The sequence below is a fragment of the Bubalus bubalis genome, chromosome 1 (genome assembly GCF_019923935.1).
Source record: "Bubalus bubalis isolate 160015118507 breed Murrah chromosome 1, NDDB_SH_1, whole genome shotgun sequence".
Lineage (NCBI taxonomy): Eukaryota > Metazoa > Chordata > Mammalia > Artiodactyla > Bovidae > Bubalus > Bubalus bubalis.
The window spans coordinates 157,051,857-157,079,503 of record NC_059157.1 but is presented as its reverse complement, the minus strand read 5'-3'; the positions used below and the strand labels follow the sequence as shown (position 1 = coordinate 157,079,503).

The 27,647-nt window shown below is 40.2% G+C and overlaps 1 protein-coding gene across 12 annotated transcripts in view; it reads right to left on the bottom strand.

Moving 5' to 3' along the window:
• The window catches only part of PLCH1 (phospholipase C eta 1), a 255,817-nt gene that overhangs the window by 110,304 nt on the left and 117,866 nt on the right, over positions 1–27,647 (bottom strand). For all 12 annotated transcript variants that reach the window (XM_044945543.2, XM_045166236.1, XM_044945563.2 and 9 more), the window contains one exon: positions 1,167–1,313. In XM_044945543.2, the coding sequence (XP_044801478.2) occupies positions 1,167–1,313 (147 nt within the window). The remainder of the gene's footprint in view (positions 1–1,166; positions 1,314–27,647) is intronic.

Below are 27,647 nucleotides of genomic sequence, written 5' to 3'. Positions count from 1 at the left end.
AGAAAGTTGTAATCTTACTGACTGCCCATATACACCATCCATGCCTCTGCTCTGCCTTAATGGCAAGTCCCAATTTTTCTGTCTTTCCACTCATGGGGAAATGAACCTCTGACCATTGCAGGGCAGGTTCCAGTACGGCTAAGGCATTGGGGTGGCCCCACTCCGGTCTCCTATAATGGCTTTAGGTGTTGGAACATAAACCACTTGTAACCAAGGAGACATGCATTCTGCTTGAGGGAAGGGCATGGAATGGGGCTCTCCCCTCTTGAAAAGGAAGCACTGGAAGAGAAGGTCCCTTTTCTGCATCTTCTTGAAGCCTATCAGTTGTGAAGCCATGTTACTGCTGCCTCAATTACAATGTCAGTGCAGAAGGGAGAGAGCCAAGAGTGCTCAGAGAGACAGAACTAGAGACTCAACGTCCCAAAGTTGGAGCCAGCCAGTCTCTGGGTTTCTTGTTAAGTGAGAATAAATTGTATATCACATAAGCCTAATTTAGTGGAGGTCATCTGTGACATGAAGAGGAAAGCATCTTCACTGGTCAGGGCAGAAGAAACTAGCAAATGGAGCTTGGTTAGGAGATTTTGCATATGCCACCAGAAAGATAGAAACCCTGGATGAAGGAGATCCATGTGAAAACAAGAGGAAGGAGCACATGAGAGAGATGCTCCAGGGGACTCAGCATGGACTAGAAACTGAGTTTAGGATTGGGAGAGAGGCTTTATGGAGGAGGCAGATCAAAGCTATTTTATTTGATATCATTAAAACAATTTTGTCAATCCATTCATCAGTTAACTGTGCACAGAATATGTCAAAACAGTTTAATCCTATTGGATTTATGACTTCCTTCACTTTTTTAAAGAAAAATAAAAGGCCTCAAACTATAAAACCTCATATCCAACTAAATACAACATGTCTTCAATGTAGGATAAATATTACCTTCAACAGCACTAGTGGATAAGAGAAATTTTTATGGATTTAAAGTTCCTGATAAATTAACAAAAGCAAAAATGGCCATCACTTATTCTGTCTCTGCACATTCTGTAACCACTGACCCCCTAAAACTTGTAAAAATATGCAAGTTTTACCAAGCTAAAACTTCCACAGAGCCCATCCAATAGAAGCCATGTGTTACTGGGTCAAGTCAAGAATTCAAAAGCTGGTCTTACTTTTTGCCTTCTCACTCTTCCTAGAGGGTCTCCATCGGAGGCGGGTCCGGTGTTCATCCAGGTAAAAGAGCCGGACGAGCCCCTTGGTCCCACGCTTCAGCTTGATCATCTGTGTCCCAGACTGCATTACGCTCATGCATCTTTCAACTGCAAACGAGATTGGAGCACAGTCAGTTCTCACACGGTGCAAGTGCCTCCTGCTGTTCAGAGACACTGCTGAATGAAACCTTTGATTCACATCCCAAAGCCTCCAAGAGCCAGAAGGCAAATTTAGAAGAGGTAACCTGAAAACAGAGTTGTTAAAGAATTGATTTATCAGGCTTAAGCCAGAAAAAAGCCTCACTGATGGAAATAAAAGTCTACTTCTAGATAAATAATGCATGACCATTGAACAGTATATCTTTTTTTCTAACTGGCAACATGTTTTTGGTATAAAAACCAATAATAAATAATTTGATACTTGAATATACATTCATAAAGCAAGTTTCAGACTTTATGTTAAATCTCGTGAGCTTTTATACAGCCAACTATAAAATCATCTTATGTTAATGCTTCCAAATGCAATTAACAAAAACATGAATGGCAAAATGTTTCAACAATCATTGAAGTTGCATATGGGTTCATATTATAATTTTGTATATACTTGAAAACAGCTAAGTAAACATTTTAAAATGTGGTCAGAAAAAAAAAAAATCAAGTTTGCACAAATATAAAATATTTGTTAAGGAATTTGGCTTCCACTATTTTCTAAGTAGAGAAATAACTTAGTGATTGAACTCAGGTAAAATCCAACTCACTTATCATCCAAGTTAATGCTTTCATTTAAACTCTCTGCTTTGAGATGAAACTTGATGGCAATGAGCATCTTTTGTTGATGTCCGTTTCCTTTTCTTTGCTAATAGTACCCACATTTCCTTTGGAAATACTTATTTTCCCATCTTATGTGCCTACGGTGACCTGTCAACCATCCCAAGCAAGAAATGGGCACCTGGCTTAGGTGGAGAGCAAATCTGGCTCCCTTCCAAGAAGCAGAACTCCTGAGCAGAGCACTGAATGAAAACGGAACCGAGTCATCGCAAAGGCCAGAACTTCAGAGACGCTCCTGGTCGGACACTCAAGCTGCTACAATTGTCACAGGCACCCTTCCTAAAGCTGCAAATATCCAGTTTTCCCCCTTGGCTCTCCAAGTTATACAATACTCTTCCAAATGCCCTTTTCTCATTGCATCAGCCAGACACTGCTTCTGTTTCACTGACTAACACACAGGCACAGATGTAACCATTAGAGAACCAGAAACAGCTAGCTCTGAGCACCTACCTTATCAAGCAGCATGCTGTTAGATAAAAGAAACATGGTAAACAAAACTTCAAAGTTAGACTTCAGCTTCTTTGGCTTACTTGTCATTATATTAAATAGGAAAGAGTTTGATCCCAGAGCTTAACACAGTATGCACAGAATTCTCAAAGTAACTTTAACATAACCAACTTTGACCATTTCCTCCATGAAGAGCCTTTTCTTCCCCCAAAGAAATCAAGGAAAAACTGTGCAAAATTAAATATATTTTTAGGACTTGATATTGCAAGAAAGGTGAAGTACAGGTTGCTCTTATTCCTTTGATCTGACATATCAAATATGCAAGTAATAAAATACTGCGTAAGAAAAAAACATGCAAATTTAAAATGTTTACTTTGAAGCACAGAACAAAATTTGAGATTTGATTTTACACACATTAGTAAATTTACCCACCACTTAGCACCATTCATTTAGGTAATAAATGTCATGGGTTTAAATTCTTGACAGTCACCCTGACCATCTCATACCAACAGTTAGACGGAGAACAGAAAACAGTTTATCAAGAAAAAATCAAGTCTAACCAAGCAAGTCAAAACTCTCAGAAAAACCTATTAGAATTTCTTTGACCTCTGACATCAGGTCACATCAATAAACAAATATTCACAGAGTCACTCCCTGCTCCAGGCACAGGGTTATATAATGAGGTAAAGCAGAGAATAAGGAGACTTTGACTTACAGAGTTAAATTTTAAAAGAATGAAGCCTCTAAAAAGATCACTTACAAACAGTAGTTTAGAACTGTGGTTAAGAACACAATTTGAATCCAGACAGCCTGGGACAGAATTCCAAATCTTCCACTTGCTTGTATGAGCTTAGGTACATTATTTTATCCCTCAATGCCTCCATGCCCCTTCATGAATTGTAGCCTTGTCATGGCAAAGGGGCGAGGGTAACTCAATGAAGCTATGAGCCATGCTGTGCAGGGCCACCCAAGATGGAAGAGTCAGAGTGGAGAGTTCTGACAAACCGTGGTCCACTGGAAGAGTTAATGGCAACCCTCCAGCTTTCTTGCCACAGAGAACCCCACAGACAGTATGAAAAGGCAAAAAGATACAATGTCAGAAGATGGGTCCTCCAGGTCAGAAGGTGTCCAATATGCTACTGGAAAACAGCAGAGGGCAATTACTAACAGCTCCAGAAAGAATGAAGAGGCTGGGCCAAAGCAGGAGTGACTCTCAGTTATGGATGTGTCTGGCGGTGAAAGTAAAGTCTGATGCTGTAAAGAACAATATCCCATAGGAACCTAGAATGTTAGGTCCATGAATCAAGGTAAATAGGACGTGGTCAAGCAGGAGATGGCAAGGGTGAACATCAACATCTTGGGAATCAGTAAACTAAAATGGACAGAAATGGGCAAATCTAATTTACATGTGATTATATTTACTATTCTTAAAAGAAATAGAGTAGACTTCATAGTCAATAAAAGAGTCTGAAATGTAGTACTTGGGTGCAGTCTCAAAAATGAGAGAATGATCTGTTTGTTTCCAAGGCAAACCATTCAACATCCCAGTAATTCAAGTCTATGCCCCAACCACTGGTGCTGAAGAAGCTGAAATTGACCATTTCTATGAAGACCAACACCACCTTCTAGAACACCAAAAAAAAGATGTCCTTTTCAGTATAGGAGATTGGAATGCAAAAGTAGGAAGGCAAAGAGATACTGGGAATAACATGTAAGTTCAGCTGTGGAATACAAAATGAAGCGGGGAAAAGGCTAACAGAGTTTTGTCAAGGGTGTTTGTCATAGCAAACACCGTCTTCCAACAACACAATAGACAACTCTGCACATGGCCATCACCAGATGGTCAGTACTGAAATCAGACTGATAATATTCTTTGTAGGCAAATATAGAGAAGCTCTATACAATAAGTAAAAACAAGACCTGGAGCTGACTGTGGCTCAAATCACGAGCTCCTCTTTACAATTCAGACTTAAATTGAAGTAGGAAAAAGCACTAGACCATTCAGGTATGACCTAAATCAAATCCCTTATGATTATACAGTAGAGGTGGTGAATAGATTCAAGGGATGAGATCTGGCAGACAGAGTGCCTGAAGAACTATGGATGAAGGTTCATAACTTTGTACAGGAGGTGGTGACCAAAACCATCCTCAAGAAAAAGAAATGCAACAAGGCAAAGTGGTTGTCTGAGGAGGCCTTACAAATAGCTGAGAAAAGAAGAGAAGTGAAAGGCAAGGGAGAAAGGGAAAGATATATCCAACTTAAAGCAGAGTTCCAGAGAATAGCAACAAGAGATAAGAAGGCCTTCTTACATGAACAATGCAAAGAATTAGAGGAAAATAATAGAATAGGAAAGACTAGAGATCTCTTCAAGAAAATTAGAGATACCAAGGGAACATTTCATGCAAGGATGGGCACGATAAAGGACAGAAACAATAAGGACCCATAAGAAGCAGAAGATATTAAGAAGAGGTGGCAAGAATACACAGAAGAACTGTACAAGAAAGGTCTTGATGACCTGGATAATCACAATGGTGTAGTAACTCACCTACAGCTGGACATCCCGGAGTGTGAAATCAAGTGGACCTTAGGAAGCATTACTATGAACAAAGCTAGTGGAGGTGATGGAATTCCAGCTGAGCTATTTCAAATCTTAAAAGATGATGCTGTGAAAGCACTGCACTCGGTATGGCAGCAAATTTGGAAAACACAGCAGTGGCCCCAGCACTGGAAAGAGTCAGTTTTCATTCCAATCCCAAAGAAGGGCAATGCCAAAGAATGTTCCAACTACTGTACAATGATGCTTATTTCACATGCTAGTGAGGTTATACTCAAAATCCTTCAACCTAAGCTTCAGTAGTACAGGAAACAAGAACTTCTGGATGTGTTAGCTGAGTTTCAAAGAAGCTGAGGAACCAGAGATCAAATTGCCAACATCCGGTGGATCACAGGAAAAGCAAGAGAATTCCCAAAAAACATCTACTTCTGCTTCATCAACTATGCTAAAGCCTTTGTGTGGATCACAACAAACTGTGGAAAATTCTGAAAGGGATAGGAATACCAGACCACCTTACCTGCCTCCTGAGAAACCTGTATGCAGATCCAGAAGCAATAGTTAGAACCAGACACCAAACAATTGATTGGTTCCAAATTGGGAAGGGAGTATGTTATGGCTGTGTATTATCACCCTGCTTATTTAAATTGTATGCAGAGTACATCATTCGAAATGCTGGGCTGGATGAATCACAAGCTAGAATCAAGATTGCCAGGACAAATATCAACAACCTCAGATATGCAGATGACACCACCCTAATGGCACAAAGTGAAGAGGAACTAAAGAGCCTCCTGTTGAAGGTGAAAGAGGAGAGTGAAAAAGCTGGCTTAAAACTCAACATTCAAAAAACTAAGATCATGGCATGCAATCCCATCACTTCAGGGCAAATAGATGGGGAAAAGGTGGACGCAGTGACAGATTTTCTTTTCTTGGGCTCCAAAAATCACTGCAGATGGTAACTGCAGCCATGAAATTAAACGACACTTGGTTTTTGGAAGAAAAGCTATGACAAACCTAGACAGCATATTAAAAAGCAAAGCCATCCCTTTGTGGACAAAGGTCTGTCTAGTCAAAGCTACGGTTTTTCCAGTAGTCATGTACAGATGCGAGAGGTGGACCACAAAGAAGGCTGAGCACCAAAGAACTGATGCTTTCAATTTTTTTGTGGTGCTAGAGAAGACTCTTGAGAGTCCCTTGGACTGCAAGGATATCAAACCAGTCAATCCTAAAGGAAATCAACCCTGAATATCATTGGAAGGACTCATGCTGAAGCTCCAATACTTTGGCCACCTGATGTGAAGAACCAACTCATTGGAAAAAACCCTGATGACTGGAAAGATTGAAGGCAGAAGAAGCGAGCAGCAGAAGATGAGATGGTTAGATAGCATCACAGATTCAGTGAACATCAATTTGAGCAAACTCCGGGAGATAGTAGAAGACAGAAGAGCCCGGCAGGCTGCAGTTCATGGGGTTGCAAAAGAGTTGGACATGACTTGTTCAGCAACTGAACAAGAACATATCTCCAGGTTTTTGTCTATAAAATGGGAATAATGTTACTTACCCCTTGAAATGTTGTTGAAGGCTGAATGAGTTAATTCATGTAAAGTACCGAAAGCAGTGCCTGGCACAAAATAAACACTATAAATGGTAGCTATTATTACAGTTTTATTATTGATATTTTCAAAATATCAATAATTTTGATATGACAAAAATACAATGACAAAAATAATATCATATATGAAATGAGTTGCCAGTCCAGGATCGATGCACAATACTGGATGCTTGGAGCTGGTGCACTGGGACGACCCAGAGGGATGGTATGGGGAGGGAGGAGGGAGGAGGGTTCAGGATGGGGAACACATGTATACCTGTGGCAGATTCATTTTGATATATGGCAAAACCAATACAATATTGTAAAGTTAAATAAAATAAAATAAAAAATACATGGGAGTCCATAGCAAAAAGAGAATACAGTGTGTGGGGGTAGGGAGAATGTGGTAATAAAACAGTGTCCGTGGAGCCTTGAGGACAGGAAAGAGCATGGGTGTAATCAGAGGATAGGAAAGGATGCTTCGCTCTCTTTGGTGCAGTGTCCTAAAAGGCAATTATAACAGGATATTTGATTTTTGGGGTCAGATAAGACTAGATGCATAGAGGTAAGAATGCCTGACCTAAGATTTAAATACAATGGCACTAACAGATTCACTAGATATTTCTAAGCAAAGGAGAGGGGGCATAAAAGATATAATTCAGGAAGATGTCTGCTTGGGAAAGGAGAATAAAATGAACTGTTTATGCAAGAACAGAAAGTTGATTTAACTGTATCACCAAAGACCTAAAGCGAGGACTGTAGACCTGTAGGAAGGACTGTATATATATCAGACACAGTGCCCTCTGCCCTGTCTCATGCTGCCTCTTCTATCCCTGGACCTTTCACAGTCCCATTTCTTTTCCCTGAAATAAAACCATTATGGATATAATATTCTCAACTTTTTAACAGGAAAAGCACAGTGACATAAAAGTTTAATCAGTTAGTTGAGATAACACCACGTGCCACTTAGCAAGCATCATCCAAAGAAACCCAAACATTTTAGAAAATGAGACCCAATCCCTTAGAGAGGGAGTGTGTTTGAATAGTATATTAAATATTCACTAGCTTTATGTTTATTGCAATAGCTCAGTTATGGACTGAAACCCTAGCATTATCCACTGCCGTGAACTAGTATATATGATCCAAATATTCTTGGCAGAGCTAGAGTCTGAAACAAAGTGCTGCTTAAATTGTTTATGTAGCTGCTTTATGTTTTCCCTGTGATGTTCTCTAGCACACAAAAAAACCATATGGTTAGAGTCAACTTGAAAAAAAAAAACAAGTCTAGTGAACTTGCAATTAGATGAAGTTTAAGTTGATGTGGCAACTCTGACCAGAAATAGAATTCTTACAGAAGGCAGCGTCCAAAGCCACAAAGAACTGAAGCAGGCTCATCATGGCACAGTACTTTCTTTTCTTTCTGGCTACTTTTCAGGCATCAGAGCCACGCGACAGGCAAATCCACAAATGAGTGCTCTGCTTTCTGAAATTGTTTTTTAACCAGATTGAAAGTCATCTAAACCTATCGCTCCGTTCTTCAAACCTGAGAGTAGACGGTCCTTTGGAGTGGTACAGCTAACCAGAGAAGGAGCACCCTCAGTCTTTGGGACTCATTCCACTGGGTAATAATCACCCATCTTAGAGACAAAATATTATTCCTTGGAGAAGGCAATGGCACCCCACTCCAGTACTCTTGCCTGGAAAATCTCATGGACGGAGGAGCCTTGTAGGCTGCAGTCCATGGGGTCGCTAAGAGTCGGACATGACTGAGCGACTTCACTTTAATTACTTAAGTATTAGTCGCTCAGTCATGTCCGACTATTTGCAACCTCATGGGCTGTATTTAGCCTTCCAGGTTCCCCTATCCATGGAATTCCACAGGCAAGAATATTAGAGTGGGTCATCATGCCCTCCTCCAGGGGATCTTCCTGACCCAGGAATCAAACTCAGGTCTCCTGCATTGCAGGCAGATTCTTCACCATCTGAGCCACCAGAGAAGCCCTAAATTACTTAAGGGTCAGCATAATTTCTTTATATTTTGCATTCAGTTAAGATAGGTAACTGTAGTTACTACCTGCTATAAAAGTCATTCACCAGCCATGCTGGGTCAGTAGATTCCATAAAACAGGGTGAGAAACAAGGGAATAAAGGCAAAACTCCAGGGGCGGGTAAACAATGGAAGTGTCAGAGGCATAGGATAATAGAACCTCATCACACATTTCCAGTGCTGGAAAGTATCTGGGGAAAGTACAAATACAGGCGACAGATTCAGGCAGCTACCAACAATCTCTTTGATTTCACATTCCCCCTGTGGTAGCCCTAATATTTTTAGAAAAGAAGTTTAGTTGGATACAATGCCGCAATGTTCAAAAACATTAAGGGAGAAATGCCCTTTAACCCATTACATAACACACATACCGTTTTTGTCTGTTATGCTCCAGACCTCAATATGAACACAAATTTGTCATATTGGTTGCAATCATGATATTTAAGCCATTTGGCATGCTGCTCTTTTTTTCATTTGTATTATAAACAGCTTTCCATGTTTCTATAGAGTCTTAATAATTATCATTTTAATCACTGCCTAACAAAATAGTATAAATATTTAAAGAGTAGAACAGATGAGTCGAGGACTGCATTTCTAACTTTATTACATAATTAGAGTTTTAAAGCTCTCTGAGTCTCATCTGTAAAATAAAAGGCGTAGCAAAGTGGTCTATAAGGTCCTTTAGAATTCAACTCTTTCAGTTCAGTTTAATTCAGTTCAGTTGCTCAGTCGTGTCCAACTCTTTGCAACCCCATGAATCGCAGCAGTCCAGGCCTCCCTGTCCATCACCAACTCCCGGAGTTCACTCAGACTCACGTCCATCGAGTCAGTGATGCCATCCAGCCATCTCATCCTCTGTCGTCCCCTTCTCCTCTTGCCCCCAATCCCTCCCAGCATCAGAGTCTTTTCCAATGAGTCAACTCTTCACATGAGGTGGCCAAAGCACTGGAGTTTCAGCTTTAGCATCATTCCTTCCAAAGAAATCCCAGGGCTGATCTCCTTCAGAATGGACTGGTTGGATCTCCTTGCAGTCCAAGGGACTCTCAAGAGTCTTCTCCACCACCACAGAGGGATTAAATCAATCATTTCTGCCACAGTCAATTTAAAATATTAAGTAAATTTCTTTAGCGGTTATCAGTTCACTAAGTCCCTCAAGTGGAGAAGGCAATGGCACCCCACTCCAGTACTCTTGCCTGGAGAATCCCATGGACGGAGGAGCCTGGTGGGCTGCAGTCCATGGGGTCACTAGAGTCGGACACGACTGAGCGACTTCACTTTCACTTTTCACTTTCATGCATTGGAGAAGGAAATGGCAACCCACTCCAGTGTTCTTGCCTGGAGAATCCCAGGGATGGTGGAGCCTGATGGGCTGCCGCCTATGGGGTCGCACAGAGTCGGACACGACTAAAGCGACATAGCAGCAGCAAGTCCCTCAAGCAGAAAATGCTGTTAAAAAATACACTTCCAATTTAAAGTATCATAATACAATCATTTGAGGGGAGATTTCCAACATTTCCACTTAGTCTACATGGCATCCAAATGGGTTTGAATCTTTAAGCCAAGGTCAAATCAGGGAAAATCATATTGTGTTAGGAATGCCATATATGCCACCTGATGGTGACTTTTTAATAGCTTTGAGATATAATTTATATACATTAAAATTATAAGTGAAAAAGGCAAAGTATAAACAAGCATATATAACTTAGAGTATGCTACTTCTTTTGTAATAAAAAGTATATGAATTTTTAAATATATAAATATTGTTCATCATCACAAAAAGAAATACAGGAAGGATAACCCAGAAAACAGTGAAGGTGGTTACCTATAAGGGTGGAAGAGAATTGAGTGATGAGGGTAAAGAACGGTGTGGCACCTCTTGTAGGATCCTACATGTTCAAACTTAAATCAATAAGGATGAGAGGAGTGCAAAACAAGACAAAATGTAAACAAAATCATATACACAGAGACAAAGGTGTTTGTGTATGTATTTGTATGTCTGTCTGTGTGTGGAGCTGCATGTATTTCCTAGCTCTGTTCTCTGAAAGGCCAAGAAGCAAAATCCCCTCCAACAGTACTGAGCACACCTGGAGCCCTGCTCAGTCCCTGCTCTAAAGGTCACCTTGAGGCAGTCTCTCACACAGGCTCATGGCCGTGTCTGTGTCGAGGACACACAAAAATACCACTTGCGCTCTTCTGTAAACACATCTATTCTGGGACACTGATCAACAAACTGCATTAGCAGGCCAACGACAACAACAACAAAGTACAGATCCTCTACAATGGAATCTTTCAACCAAAAACTACACAAAAAATGTGAATTGATTTCTTGCCAGCTTCCACAGATCAGAGTAAAGCTGTGTGGCTGAAAGGGATTCGTTTCTGAAAACAATTTCATTTCTATGTGGAAAAGGTGCAGGTAATGCTTCTGTCAAAGGAAGGAAAAGGGAGATTTCCTAAAACCATCAGAGCAGAAGTACAGGGCATGCTTAGTTCTCTGCACAGACCCAGGACATATTTGGGGACCTGGTTCACAGTGAGTCCTGAGACACTCTGCTGCTGGGCTGGATGACATAGTTGGTCTGGGTTGAGGGGCAGAAAGAGGGCTGGCAAAAAGAGCTCTGGTTTGGGTTCTGTCACTAACAAGCTGTGTGGACTTTAGAGGGTCACTGAGTATCACTGATCATACTGCTTCCCTCAAAATGCATTTTCCTCTAAGCACCATGAGTCTACAAACAGCTGATCTGGCTTTCACAAATATTATTTTATCTTTCGATAAGCTGAAAGCCTCATTCAATCCAAAAGCCTATTAGACTAACTTTAAAGAGGAAAAAAAAAAAAAAAAAAGCTGATTAACATCCGGATCTCTTACTACAGATACGAATTTTCAAAAATGATCTCTACACAAAATATAACTGCTCTCACAGAGGATTGGCTTCAACTGTAAATGCTCTTCCTTTCCAGTAATCAGGCATAAACTCAAATAATATCAGCTCATGAATAAGTATGCTTACGAACAGCCATGGTGAGCTCCACTCTTATTAAGTCATGATTCTTCTCAGTGAAGAACAAACTTTTTTTTTCATTGCCTAAATCACTCCTGTGGAGACGATAAGATTATTTGAAAGGCTTTTAGAAACTAATTGGTTAGCAGTAACATTCTGGGACTTGTTTGCAAACTCTAAATGCACAAAGTCAATCTGTTTGCAAAGCTGATAAATACATATGGGAGGATTTAGGTCAAAGAAAGGATGAAATGAATTAATCAGCAATTTTTCAAATGTCAGAACCTTGTTTCTATTTTATTAAAGCCTTTCACATGATACTTGCCTTTTCAATAAGACCTATTTTATATTCTATAATTGTTAGCCCTGGGAAACAAATGAAATACAAACAAGAATTCATAACAATATAGCTTTGTTCATTTTGTTTCAATGTTATCCCATGGGGAAGAGGGATATGAATTAATTTTAAAATTCTAAATTTAGTTCCAACTACTATGTAAACAGTTTTCTATGTCAACATAAGATCAGAAATGACTCTGTTGTCACTATTCAATAATACGGCTTGTCATAACACATATGTATATATATAAAAGACTATGGACACTGGTCTGTTATTTATTTAGTGATATGACATTGTAGTGAATATCTGGGAGCAAAATTCCCAAGCCACAGTAAATATTGACCTGAATTTATAAAGATCATTGGCATCCAGTAAGGCTCTTTCATGGTTCTCCACCCTGGTAGCACATTAAAAGCACTTGGGGACCTTCTTAAAAGTGCTGATCACAAAGCCTCACCACATATCAGTTAAATCAGCATTTCTCAGGATGGGACTGGACTGAGTATCTGTTTTGTTTGGTGATTTGCTTAAACTTCCCAAGGATTCTACTGTGTATCCAGAGTTAAGAGTACTGACATACATTATGTGACTTATTCCTCTTAATATTTCTGTGAAGTAGGTAGAGATAATTAATTGCCTCTTATTATAGAGTCAGAGAAATGAAGACCCTGTCTGAGGTCATAAAGCTAGGATATGACAGAGTCAGGCTTGAAATCAGGTGCTCTTGGCCCTAGAGCAACTCTCATTCTGTTTCATCATATGGACTGTCTGCCTTCAAGTCCCATCTAGAGCACAAACTGGATCATCACTGCTAAGTCTTTCCAACAGCTTTGCCTCCAGTTTTATGATCTATAAAAACAAGGACTCTAAGTCCTGGTTCCTTAGACCCTTTCTAGTAAATATAGAAATCTATAACATACTAGGTCTAGCTTTTGGAAACTTTATCTAGCACATAGGAATGACAACTCTAGTCAGTAGTATATAAAAATAACAATAAAATAAGGACAATAAGGAATGAATGTGGAGGATGTGGCTTGGATCAGGTGAATACCAGAAGACACAGAGTTCGAGCCTGACCCCTGAAGAACATAATCAGTTCAGTTCAGTTGCTCAGTCATGTCTGACTCTTTGCGACCCCATGAACCACAGCATGCCAGGCCTCCCTGTCCATCATCAACTCCCAGAGTCCATCCAAACCCATGTCCATTGAGTCGGTGATGCCATCCAACCATCTCATTCTCTGTCATCCCCTTCTCCTACCGCCCTCAATCTTTCCCAGCATCAGGGTCTTTTAAAATGAGTCAGCTCTTCACATCAGGTGGCCAAAGTATTGGAGTTTCAGCTTCAAAATCAGTCCTACCAATGAACACCCAGGACTGATCTCCTTTAGAATGGACTGGTTGGATATCCTTGCAGTCCAAGGGACTCTGAAGAGTCTTCTCCAACACCACAGTTCAGAAGCATCAATTCTTCGGCGTTCAGCTTTCCTTACAGTCCAACTCTCACATCCATACATGACCACAGGAAAAACGATAGCCTTGACTAGACGGACCTTTGTTGACAAAGTAACGTCTCTGCTTTTTAATATGCTGTCTAGGTTAATCATAACTTTCTTTCCAAGGAGTAAGCGTCTTTTGATTTCATGGCTGCAATCACCATCTGCAGCGATTTTTGCAGCACAGAAAAATAAAGTCAGCCACTGTTTCCACTGTTTCCCCATCTATTTGCCATGAAGTGATGGGACCAGATGCCATGATCTTCGTTTTCTGAATGTTGAGCTTTAAGCCAACTTTTTCACTTTCCTCTTTCACTTTCATCAAGAGGCTCTTTAGTTCTTCTTCACTTTCTGCCATAAGGGTGGTGTCATCTGCATATCTGAGGTTATTGATATTTCTCCCGGCAATCTTGTTTCCAGCCTGTGCTTCCTTCAGCCCAGCGTTTCTCATGATGTACTCTGCATATAAGTTAAATAAACAGGGTGACAACATACAGCTTTGACATACTCCTTTTCCTATTTCGAATTAGTCTGTTGTTCCATGTCCAGTTCTAACTGTTGCTTCCTGACCTGAATACAGGTTTCTCAAGAGGGAGGTCAGGTGGTCTGGTATTCCCATCTCTTTCAGAATTTCCCACAGTTTATTGTGATCCACACAGTCAGTCTTTGGCATAGTCAATAAAGCAGAAATACATGTTTTTCTGGAACGCCCTTGCTTTTTCAATGATTCAGCGGATGTTGGCAATTTGATCTCTGCTTCCTCTGCCTTTTCTAAAACCAGCTTGAACATCTGGAATTTCACAGTTTACGTATTGCTGAAGCCTGGCTTGGAGAATTTTGAGCATTACATTACTTTACTAGTGTATGAGATGAGTGCAATTGTGCGGTAGTTTGAGCATTCTTTGGCATTGCCTTTCTTTGGGATTGGAATGAAACCTGACCTTTTACAGTCCTGTGGCCACTGCTGAGTTTTCCAAATTTGCTGGCATATTGAGTGCAGCACTTTCACAGCATCATCTTTCAGGATTTGGAATAGCTCAACTGGAATTCCATCACCTCCACTAGCTTTGTTCATAGTGATGCTTCCTAAGGCCCACTGGACTTCACATTCCAGGATGTCTGGCTCTAGGTGAGCGATCACACCATTGTGATTATCTGGGTTGTGAAGATCTTTTCTGTATAGTTCTTCTGTGTATTCTTGCTAACTCTTCTTAATATCTTCTGCTTCTGTTAGGTCCATACCATTTCTGTCCTTTATTGAGCCCATCTTTGCATGAAATGTTCCCTTTGTGTCTCTAATTTTCTTGAAGAGATCTCTAGTCTTTCCCATTCTATTGTTTTCCTTTATTTCTTTGCATTGATCACTGAGGAAGACTTTCTTATCTCTCCTTGCTATTCTTTGGAACTCTGCATTCAAATGGGTATATGTTTCCTTTTCTCCTTTGCTTTTCACTTCTCTTCTTTTCACAGCTATTTGTAAGAACACTTGATACAGTTTTAAAATGTTTCTTGTTCTAGGCCATGTACTTTTCTTTTTACTTAGAGTATGCAAACAGTAGCTATGATTACTTTATAAATACTCTGTTTACCACAGTAAAAATTTAGACCTTGGTATTTGTTCTTTGTAGGACTTCCCTGTAGCTCAAATAGTAAAGAATTTGCCTGCGATGCAGGAGACCAGAGTTTGATCCCTGGGTCAAGAAGATCCTCTAGAGAAGGGAATGGCAATCCACTCCAGTATTCTTGCCCGAGAATTCCATGGACAGAGAAGACCGGCGGGCTACAGTTTGTGGGGTTGCAAAGAGTTGGACATGACTGAATGACTAACACACACACATCTGTTCTTAGTAACTGGAAAGCAAGTTTCATTATTGCTTACTCCTAATCTTGGTTGTTTCCTTGGTGACACTGGACAAGGGGACTTATGAGAGGCTTAACCTTCCCTAAAGATATTAAAATATTTTCTCTTAGTTCTACAAGAACACTCATGTCAAAGCACAAAAGCATATCTACTGGGCATATTAAAAAGAATAAAAAGCTGACTATATTACACATTAACTTCAAAATGCTAGCTTGTTATTTGACTGACGGTTAGATCAAAATGTGGGCTTCCCCCATGGCTCATCAGTAAAGAACCCTCTGCAGCACAGGAGACGCAGGAGACATGTGTTCCATCCCTGGGTCGGCAAGATCCCCTGGAGGAGTGCGTGGCAACCCACTCCAGTATTCTTGCCTGGAGAATCCCCATGGACAGAGGAGCCTAGCTGGCTACAGTCCATGGGGTTGCAAAGAGTCAGACACAACTGAAGCGACTGAGCATGCATAGGTCAAAATGTACACAGCTATTAGGAGACAGAAGTCAAGTATGGTCCTCAGACATATCCAGCTTCTTTTAAGGCAGCAACAGGTCCCCAAACTTGGCTTTCTTTGTACAAACTGCTACACACATCTCCAGAAATCCTTGTTGCTTGAGAATCTGTATTTTAAAAGCTCTCCCAGGTAATTCTGAGTTCCATTTAAGTTTGGAAACCACAGCTCCAGGCAGCATTACCGCTCACCAGACCTGTTGAGCGTGTAGTCAGTGGGAGTCAATCTGTTTCCCAGGCACAGCACTTAATTCAGAGTCATGTAAGTGAAAGACGCAAAGGCTTGCTAGCTTAGTTGTATATTAAGATATCAGCACAAGGTCTCATCCCCTACTGATAAAATATGAAATATCCCAGTTAAAGCAAGAGTTAAAAGATATGAAATTCTGACTTTCAACTAACCATTACTGACTATGTCTCCATAACCTTTTGTCCCCTTGGGGGCTGCTCAGGACAATTTCAGATTCACTCTAACGTGTGTGTGTTAGTCGCTTGGTTGTGTCTGACTCTTTTGAGACCCCATAGATTATATAGCCTGCAGGCTCCTCTGTCCATGGGATTTCCTAGGCAAGAACACTGGAGTGAGTTACCATTGCCTCTTCCAGGGGATCTTCCTGACACAGGAATTGAACCCACATCTCCCATATCTTCTGCACTGAAGGCAGATTCTTTACCTCTGAGCCACCAGAGAAGCCCTTACCCTAACTTGTAATTAGCTGCTAAGTGGGGAAGAGGTACTTTTTTAATTTTGAGCCTTATGAGCATCTGTATTTCATCTGATCTCACCTACATCCCATCCAGAGTCGCCTCTTTAAAAAGATACCCTGACAGGAAACTTACACAGTGGGCTACACACACTAACGTAGAGGAAGTATTTGTCGAGGTTGTTAGCATCTCATTCATTTCTTAAAGTCACCATACACACTTGCCACCTACCTCCTGTGTTTTGTTTTAATTTCATTTTAAAGGAAAGTCTGCTTTGTATGCTAACAAATTCATAAACCCCCACCAGTTTCCAAAATCTCACCTTCAAGCCTCTATATCTCTAACTACTGGTTTACAGAGTCAATTATTTTTTGCCAAGAAGAGACAAAAAAAAAAGTCAAGAAAGAGCAACTGATTTCATGCAAACTGTCCTAATTTTGTCCGTAGAAGTCTGACTTCTGTGAGCCTGTAAGGCTTTCTGGCTACAAGTCAAAGAAAGGACAATGGAGGAAGAGATCACATTTTTCCCTAGAAAACAAAGCACTTCCCCGCCCCCAAGTCTTTTCAGGTCAAAGTCTCCATCTCCGGAGGAGTGAGGGGCTCAGAGAAACTGCCTGCTGATCTGAAGCAGGCCTGGCACATTCCAGCCACAGCCAGTTGGAAATCGAGTTGAATAGCATTTAAAGCAGGCACCTTATTTCTGTGACAGGTGGTTTTGTGGGGGGAAAAAAATCCATGCTAAAAAAAAAAAAAAAACCATAAAAATAGATCTCCCTGTGGTAAAGAAAAAGCCTAGGAGTATCCACGCAAGTCGATTTTTCAACAATTGTCTGTCCCCATTCAAACTCTGCTCCTGGTATCAAAAGCTTCCCTTTTTTAAAATACCACGTAAACATTGTCGAGTAACTGTCACAAATAAGTGGCATTTTGATCAGTCCATATTTCAAATCACTGCACTATAGATCTTAAAATCATTCTTTAAGTAGAAAAACCTAAAAATGTGAGAAAAATGAAAAAACCCAAAATCTTCTTTTAAGCAAAATTTGCATATATAATTGGAGCAGATGTGCTACAACATTTTCTAAATAGCCAATCCCGGGGGGGGGGCGGGGAAAAAAAGGAAGGCCAGCATTAAAACCCAAACTATCTGATTACAAGATTCCCTCTCTGCATTCAGAAATAACTACACACACTAACACACAAGCACATTCATGTGGACACAAACATTTGCACACTTCTTCAGCAGTACAAGGGAGTCCCCCAAGCAAGAACACCAGGGCTGAGAAGTGTCCATGATTACCCTCTGACTGCTGGGATAAATCTTGGGAAGCACATAGAAATTGACAAGGGACAGAAAAAACATCAGGGAGGGCAGGGAGACTGTCAGGATGGATTGAGAGAGTAGGAAATATTAAACACAATGGTGGCAGGGACAAGAAGGAGAAACTGGAAGCAAAAATTTTGATGGTGAAGAAGGGAGTCAGTGAGAAATAACCAAAGGGTAAGAAAGAGCTGCGGTCCGAGAAAAAATAGGAGGTAGACAGGAAAGTTGTTGAACACCTGACAGACCTCTTAATGCAGAAACACAGAACACTGGGAGAGTCATACATGACATTCGTGGGTCAATGGAATGCGGGACCTGCTTCTGCATGTGTGTGTGTGTGTGTGTGTTGCTCAGTCATGTCCAACTCTTTGGGATCCCATGGCCTGTAGTCCACCAGGTTCCTTTGTTCAGGGGAATTTCCTTGGCAAGAATACTGGAGTGGGTTGCCATTCCCTTCTCCAGGGCATCTTCCCGACCCAGACGTTGACCCAGGTCCCCTTCATTGCAGACAGATTCTTTACCATCTGAGCCACTAGGGAAGTCACTGTGGTCTACACAGTTTTAAGACATAAGCTTTGCCATATAACAATCTGTCCTTATGGAAGCTTTTCCAGAGTAAGAATTCTACACTTTCTTTAACGTTGGCAAAAGATAGAAGTCCTTATGGAAAAGGATTATAAATCTAACTACATGTAAAAATATCTATATAAACCATAAACATCATTCAAAATAAGCAAAAAAAATTAGGAGAAAACTTTTGTAAAGAGACATAACAGAAAAAAGGATTAATATCCATGATCTGAAATATCCATTAATATCCATGATCTGAAAGGGTCCCTACAAATCAACCAGCAAAAGGATAAGAATAGACAATTCACAGAAGAAATGACTGATAAATAGAAAAATGCTTAACAGTACCCATGGTTAAAATCTTAAAGTCAAAAGTGAAATAGTATTTCACCTGATAAGCACAAATTTTAATGTAAAAAAAAGATATTGAGGATGAAGTTGTGGGGCTAATAGTAAGATTATAAATTAGGTAATATTATTTGAATCAACTTAGCAATATTTATCTAAATTTAAAATATTCATTTTGACCTTGCAATTACAGTACCAGGGATTTATTCTGGATAAACGCCAGCATAATAAAGCAAGAAATAGAAGTTATATGGTTGATCACTACCACCTTGTTTGCAATTGTTTAAAAAACAAACCAGAAATCATCTAAATGTCTATGAGGCCTGATTAAATAAATGAGCTAATCATAAAACATTATGATGTCATTAAAAAAAATATCATAGATCTGCCAAAACGGAAAGCTGTCCAAGATACATTATTAAGTGAATAAAAAGTTACAAAGCAATATTTGTAGCATGGTATTTCTACTTGAGTTTTGTAACATACAGAAAAATATGTTATATAGTCTTAGAAATTTTCTATAATTTGCAGAAAAGAAATGGTACTTAAACAGGAAGAGACAAGGGAACTTCAATTTCCACCTTAGAGTTTTTTGTATTGTTAAAGAATTTTCTGGTCTTTGCCATGGGCAAGCACTGCTTTGAAAAAAAATTTTAACATGTGACATGCTATATTTATTTTAAAATCACATGCAATTTGCAAAAGCAAATATTGCCACTCCTTTGCAACTTTGCCAATCGCAAACATGAATGAAGAAGAAAAAAACAAGCCCAAAGACCTGCACTGAAATCCTGGGTTCATTTCTCAGTCACATTGTCTCCTGGCCGACTTCGCTGACACTGAGCCAGTCGCTTCACATGTTAAAGACAAGAATCATGGTAAAGATTCAATGAAATAAAGTAAAGGTGTCATGCTCAATTCGCAGCATATGTCACACCTTGAACAAACATTAGTTTCTTTCCTTCTTCCTAAACCATATCAGAGCTCAGAAAAAGCAGCAGCTCAGGGTACTGTCAGCAGACTCTCAATCACTGAAAATTCTGACAGGAAAATAGAGATGCTTCCAAATGTTGAAGGGACTTGAGTTTCTATGTCACCCTAAGTCCTGTGGCCTAATCCCAGGGTATTGATTCCCATCCACACACAGATGACTTCAAATGTAAATTTCCAGTATCATCCTCCGCCTTCAGTCCCAGTTTTATGTACAACTGCCAGACGACAGTGCTGTGATATCTCAGAATCTTAAACATCACATGAATCTTACACCTGCTCTTGCTCTGGCCTCTCCATCTCAGTAAATGGGCCCCCACCCCCGAATGTTTAAACCCAAAACATCACTGTTTCCTTTCTCCATCCTTCAGAAAGCCTCGACCCTTCATCCAAAGCACAGCCCAAATCCACTGTTTCTCTCCATCAGTATAGCAACCTTGTGATTCAAACCAACCATCATCTCTCCTGGATGTCTAAGCATTCCAGTTGACTTCTCTGCTTCCCCTCATAAAAGTTCTCCACGTCATAGTTACTGTGGCATTTTTTCTTTTTTAATAGGGGTTTGTTGTTATTTTATTATAGTAGTTTGTATCTGCTAATCCCAGACTCCTAATTTATCCCTCCCCTACCCCTTTTCCTCTTTGGTAATAAGCTTGTTTTCTATGTCTATGAGTCTCTTTCTGTTTTGTATATAAGTTTACTTATATCATATTTTTAAAATAATTTTATTATTTATTTTTGGCTATGCTAAATCTTCGTTGCTGCACAGACTTTTTCTCTAGTCCCCAGTGAGTGGGGACTACGCTCCAGTTAACAGTACACTGGCTTCTCGCTGTGGCTTCTCTTGTTGCAGAGCACAGGCTCTAGGCACATAGGCTTCAGCAGTTGCAGCTCCCGGCTCTGGAGCACAGGCTCAGCAGTTATGGTGCATGGGCTTAGCTGCTTCACAGCATGGGGGGGCATCCCAGGCCAGGGATTGAATCCATGTCTCCTGCATTGGCAGGCAGATTCTTTAGCACTGAGCCACTAGGGAAGCCCCTGTATCATATTTTACATTGCACATATAAGCGATATCCTACAGTATTTGTCTATGTCTGCCTGACTTACTTCACTTAGTATGATAATCTCTAGGTCCATCCATGTTGCAGTGAGTGGCATTATTTTATTCTTTTTCATTACTGAAACATAACAGAAGCAGAAAAGATTAAGAAGAGGTGGCAAGAATACACAGAAGAACTGTATAAGAAAGATCTTAATGACTCAGATAACCATGATGGTGTGGCCACTCACCTAGAGCCAGATATCCTGAAGTGTGAAGTCAAGTGGGCCTTAGAAAGCATTACTAAAAACAAAGCTAGTATAGGTGATGGAATCCCAGATGACCTATTTCAAATTCTAAAAGAGGAAGCTGTTAAAAGTGCTGCACTCAATATGCCACAAATCTGGAGAACTCACTCAGCAATGGCCACAGGATTGGAAAAGCTCAGTTTTCATTCCAATCCCAAAGAAGGACAATACCAAAGAATGTTCAAACTACTGTACAACTGCGCTCAATTCACATGCTAGTAAGGTAATGCTCAAAATACGTCAAGCTCAGCTTCAGCAGCACATGAACTGAGATGATATGAGTCTAAAGGCAGAAAATGAAGAGGAACTAAAGAGCCTCTTGATGAGGGTGAAAGAGAAGAGTGAAAAGCTGGTTTAAAACTCAACATTAAAAAAACTAAGATCATGGCAAACAGTCTCGTCACTTCATGGCAAATAGAAAGGGAAAAAGTAGAAACAGTGACATATTTTATTTTCTTGGGCTCCAAAATCTCTGCAGATGGTAACTGCAGCCATGAAATTAAAAGACACCTGCTCCTTGGAAGGAAAGCTGTGACAAATTAGACAGTGTATTAAAAAGCAAAGACATCACTTTGCCAGCAAAGGTCTGTATAGTCAAAGGTATGGTTTTTCCAGCAGTCATGTATGGATGTGAGAATTGGACCATAAAGAAGTCTGAGTGCCAAAGAACTGATGCTTTTGAACTGTGATGTTGGAGAAGACTCTTGAGAGTCCCTTGGACTGCAAGGAGATCAAACCAGTCAATCCTAAAGGGAATCAACCCTGAATATTCATTGGAATGACTGATGCTGAAGCTGAAGTTCCACTATTTGGACACCAGATGTGAAGAACAGACTCAGTGGAAAAGACCCTGATGCTAGGAAAGACTGAAGGCAGGACAAGAAGTGGGTGACAAAGGATGAGATAGTTGGATGGCATCACTGACTCAATGGACATGCGTTTGACCAAACTCTGGGATAGTGAAGGACAGGGAAGTCTAGCATGCTGCAATCTAATGGATTGCAAAGAGTCAGACATGACTGAGCGACTGAACAACAATAGTATTTCATTGTACATATGTACCACATCTTCTTTATCCATTCATCTTCTGATGGACATTTAGGTTGCCTCCATGTCTTGGTGATTGTAAATAGTGCTGCTTTGAATACTGAGGTGCATGTATCTTTTTTAATTAGAATTTTCTCCAGATATATGCCCAGAAATAGGATTGCAAGATTATGTTGGTGTTATTGTTTAGAATCATGCCCAACTTGTGACACTATGGACTGTAGCCTGCCAGGCTCCTCTGTCCATGGAATTTCTCAGGCAAGGATACTGGAGTGGATTGCCATTTCCTTCTCCAGAGGATCTACCCAACCCAGGAATCGAACTCACATCTCCTGCATTGTCAGGCAAGTTCTTTACCACCAAGCCACCAGGGAAGCCCTTGCAAGATTAGTTTTTTAAGGAACTTTCATACTGTTCTCCATAGTAGCTGTGCCAATTTACATTCCCATGAATAATGTAGAAGGGTTCACTTTTCTCCACGTTCTCCAGCATTTACTATTTGTAGTGATGGCCGTTCTGACCAGTATGAGGTGGCAACTCATTGTAGTTTTGATTTGCATTTCTCTAATAAGTAGCAATGTTGAGCACTTTTTTTTCACATGTCTACTGGCCATTGGTATATCTTCTTCAAAGAAATGTCTAGTTAGGTCTTCTGTTCATTTTGTGATTGGTTGTTTTTTGTTGTTAATATGGTACTTTTTAAGGTCAAGTAGACTTCTCAGAACAATCCAATGGCCTCTCACAATAAGTATAATTAATCCCAAACTCCTCGCTGTAGCCTACATGATCTTGCCTGTAGGCTGACACGATCTCCCTCCAGCCTACTTCTCCTACTCGTCTTCCTATGATCATGGGCTCCACACGGTTCCCCAGTTCATTCTGACTCATTGTTCCTTCTGTCTCAAATGTTTTCTCTCCACATTCTTGCAAGACTGACTCCTCCTTGCAATTCAGGCTGGGATTAAGTAATCCAGAGGAGTAGATACTAATCACCCAGTCTGGAGAGGCCTCCTGAAAATGAAAGTGAAGTCGCTCAGTCGTGTCCAACTCTTTGGAACCCCATGGACTGTAGCCTACCAGGCTCTTTCATCCATGGGACTTTCCAGACAAGAATACTAGAGTGGGTTGCCATTGCCTTCTCCAGGAGATCTTCCCAACCCAAGGATTGAATCCAGATCTCCCACATTGTAGGCAGACGCTTTACCGTCTGAGCCACCAACAACCAGTGATTTTATTTTCTGTCATTTCCCTCTAAAATGTTCGCTTCATGAAAATAGAAATGTTTTATTCACTCACCCTGTGCCTAGAACAGTGCCTGGCACACAGTGGTGACACCACAAGTTTTTGTTCATTGGATTAATGATTTTTGTGGTTCCCGATGAATAGATCTAAAAGAGATCCAATTCTTAACTGTTGCCATTAAAAAATAAGAAAAAAACCTTATGAATAAAAGCTGGGGATTGATTTGTATTGATATTTATCTCAGGAACAGTGATTTTTTTAGCATTTAAAACTAAGGTTTGAGTAAGAGTCAATGTGAATGGTGAGAAATGACAACTGTTAACTTAAATGGCAATCAGTATGTTGTCATTTAAGCTAATAATGAACAGTATGATTGAAAGTGTTTTTATTAGACCTTTCAGAGTATAGTGGAGTCACCAAGCTGGCCAAAGAACTCATCTAATCAAAGTTTTTATTCTCTCAGAACTCCAAGTTCAGTATAAGTAAACTTCTTAGAGCTGTTCATGAGTTGTCTGTGAGATTTCACTGTATCACAGATGAGGCAGCATTCTTAGAAGCCCTTTCAGTTCTTCTGTGATTCATCCCCTCATTTGGTATCTACCATCTATACTTGCTTTTTTTCTGACTCCTACACTCCAGTGAATCACATGAAAGTGAGGCTCCAACCTTACATTTGTAAATTGTACATCATAGGAAAAGGAAAAAAAAACAGAAAACTACCAAAATGCCAACTATAGTTGTTTCTGAATTATGGATGATTCATAATCATCTTCATTTTCTTCTGGATTTTCCTTTTTTTTCTCAGTTAAACAGTATTTTTCAAACTAAAAAATAACCTTTTGTTTTAATATCTATTATGCTATTTGCCCATATGGAATAAGAGTTGAAAAAAAGATTGAAAACTTAAAAGACAAATACTAAAATACCTTAATATAATGGAGCAAGTTTTCAGAATTTAAAATACTCTTTTTCAGTTATCACAAAAACTACTTCTAATTTTTAATTTTGAAGAGAAAAAATTCTGCCTTATTCCTAGAAGTCATTTATCCCAACCCTCAAACTTGATCCAAAATTTATTACTAAGAATTTTCTGATCCATATTTAAGTCATACTTGCCTGACTTAGAGTCATAGCAAAGCATAAGATAGAAAACAATTCTAGTAATTTTGGTAAATTCAGAAAAGCATAGTAGTAGACCCAGAGTAGCTGCTCAACAAACAAATCACAAGCCTTAAAAATGGGATGGTGCCCTTGCACATAAATGACTGTATCAGCCTCATGCTGAAATTATGGTACAGTCAAGCTAAGATCATTGCCAAATTCAAGGTATGCTATGTTTAAACATAACACATTCACCAGGAGCAACAGGACTTCAGTCCAAAAAGCACTGAGGCAGCAGCATAAGTCAACACCCAAGAGACACACAAGCCTCCCCAGGACACCTGTTCACCCTACCCTAGGAAACATTCAGTATGGAATTCAACAACGTGTAGGCCCTCATCCTGTAAGGCTGCTTCCCTAAAGATCTCTTCACAGGACAATCACGTCCCAGTCTGCATGCTATTTTAAATTTTTGCAACTGACTCAGCACTCCCACTGCTAATAAGTGCTGTAATCAGAAATCCTTTTCCTCTGGCAGAACAAGGGCAATTCAAACATCAGTTTATCCCCACAATCCAGATCTGAAAGCTAAAAAAGCACCAACTAGGCCCACATCTTCTTTAAATCTCAGAAAACATTTGCAGCACTGTGAAAGCAGTGTGATTCTAATGATAGAAAACTCTTTTGATGAATAATGCAAAAGCATCTGTCAGTCTTTAGGAACCATCACTACCACTGACCACCTGAACAAGTGCACTCTAGGTAAATAAAATAATCAGAAGGACTCTTCTTTAAATATTCAATTCAGGCACATAAAAATAATCAACAAGGTTCATTTAACTAGAATCATATTTCCGACCAGTGCACCCTTCCTTTTGTTCTTAAAATTGGGGATTTGAGGTTTAAAGGCCACTCTAGCCAGGTTTACTCATCTAAAGCAGGTTTCAGGAGTTTCATAGCAACCATCAACTCTATCAGATGGTGGAAGGCCATCTTAGCAAATGACAGTTTCTTTGTTGAAAGAGCTATTTTTGGTGGCATAAACATACCAGTTACGAAAAAGCTACAAGTGGAAACCCCATGAAACCAGCTGATTTGTATTTATAAAGTATCCTATGCAAACCCACTGGACGCACACACTACTCCCTGTTCAGTTCAGTCACTCAGTCGTGGCTGACTCTTTGCGACCCCATGAATTGCAGCACACCAGGCCTCCCTGTCCATCACCAACTCCTGGAGTTCACTCCAACTCCCTGTATCTCTATCCAAACAAAAAAAGTCACATCTTCTTTAAATCCTTTAAATCAATTACCATGGTGTTGGAGAAGACTCTTGAGAGTCCCTTGGACTGCAAGGAGATCCAACCAGTACATCCTAAAGGAGATCAGTCCTGGGTGTTCATTGGAAGGACTAATGCTGAAGCTGAAACTCCAATACTTTGGCCACCTCATGCGAAGAGTTGACTCATTGGAAAAGACCCTGATGCTGGGAGGGATTGGGGGCAGGAGGAGAAGGGGACGACAGAGGAGGAGATGGATGGATCGCATCACCGCCTCGATGGACATGAGTTTGGGTAAACTCCGGGAGTTGGTGATGGACAGGGAGGCCTGGCGTGCTGCGATTCATGGGGTCTCAAAGAGTCGGACATGACTGAGCGACTGAACTGAACTGAACTGAGTCCAGAATTCAGAATTATTCAGGGCAACTGAATCAAGTATCTATTACCTTCTAGGGCCATTATCATACCCTTGAACAAACCAGCTATAAAGCAGTGTGTATCATTGGTGACTAGATGGTTCCCAGTCCAAGCTGCAGTTTTATAATACAATTTTCTGCTTTTCATCTGTATTCTGAGATGACTAGACTGAATTCAATCTAACTGTGTCTCTATAAAGCCATGCCCATGTAGGCACTTTAAGATGCTTGATCACAAAAGATTTTTAAGGGTTCTGCTTAAAGGAAGATCTTACAAAAGGAAAAATAAACTCCCCTGTGGCAATTTACTTAAAGTGAGAAAGACAGGAAAGGAGACAGGGAGAAATCGAGAGAGGAAGCAAGGAGGAAAAGGAAGACTTTCTTAAAGTTTTATCTGAGTTAACGGAATCTTATGTAAATAGAAAAGGACAGTCAGCAGATGACCTATAGTAGTAATATTAAGAATCCTCGTGGAAGCAGCCCCCATTTGAATTTTAATGTAAAGCTTGATCTTAATATAAAGCTCCTTTCTAACTTGCCAGATACATAGGCAGACCTCGTTGCCCTAAGCCACTAAGACAACACATCAAAATTCTTTCCTAGAAAAGTCACTTTCACTTCTAGTGCTAACACTGCCAGTGAGCACAACAAGCTACCATAACATATTTTTTATGACCCTTTGTCTCCCCTCCCTTGAGTATGAAGAGCTGATAAGTATTTCCCTTTTTTTTTTTTTTTTTAAATAGTGGTCAGTTCTGCTGACTGGTCCAGAGGAAAGAAAGGGCAAGAGGTAGTAGAACATGAAACACGTCACTCTTAAGGGTTGAGAGGGGTTTGGTGGTGATACCAAGAGTTCCCTACTGTCTGGATGCCAACCTTCTCAAATGTGTCAGAGTCCAAAAACATAAATGACCTAAAAGTCTACATATTTTAAATGTCATAATCTTCCTATTTTCTTATTGTCTGTCTCTCCCACTAGAATGTAAGTTCCATGAAGTTAAGAATTTCTATCTGTTTTACTAGTGCTATGTTCCCCATTTGTTGTTGTTGTTTAGTTGCTTTTTTTGTTCGACTCTTGCGACTCCCTGGACTGTAGCCCACCAAGCTCCTCTGTCCATGGGATTTCCCAGGCAAAAATACTTGAGTGGGTTGCCATTTCCTTCTCCAGAGGATCTTCCCAGCTCAGGGATCAATCCTGCACTGGCAGGTGAATTCTTTACCATTGAGCCACTTGGGAAGCCCATATACCTGCCAGTAAACACTCTATAAATAATAAATCAAAAGACAAATTACAGCAGTCTCCATGCTGGTACATTCCTGACTTTATTTTTTTAACTTAAGGGAAATGTGTATTTAGGGGGTTGTAGGCTGAAAGCCATGACTTCTCCAAATTCCTGTGAATTGC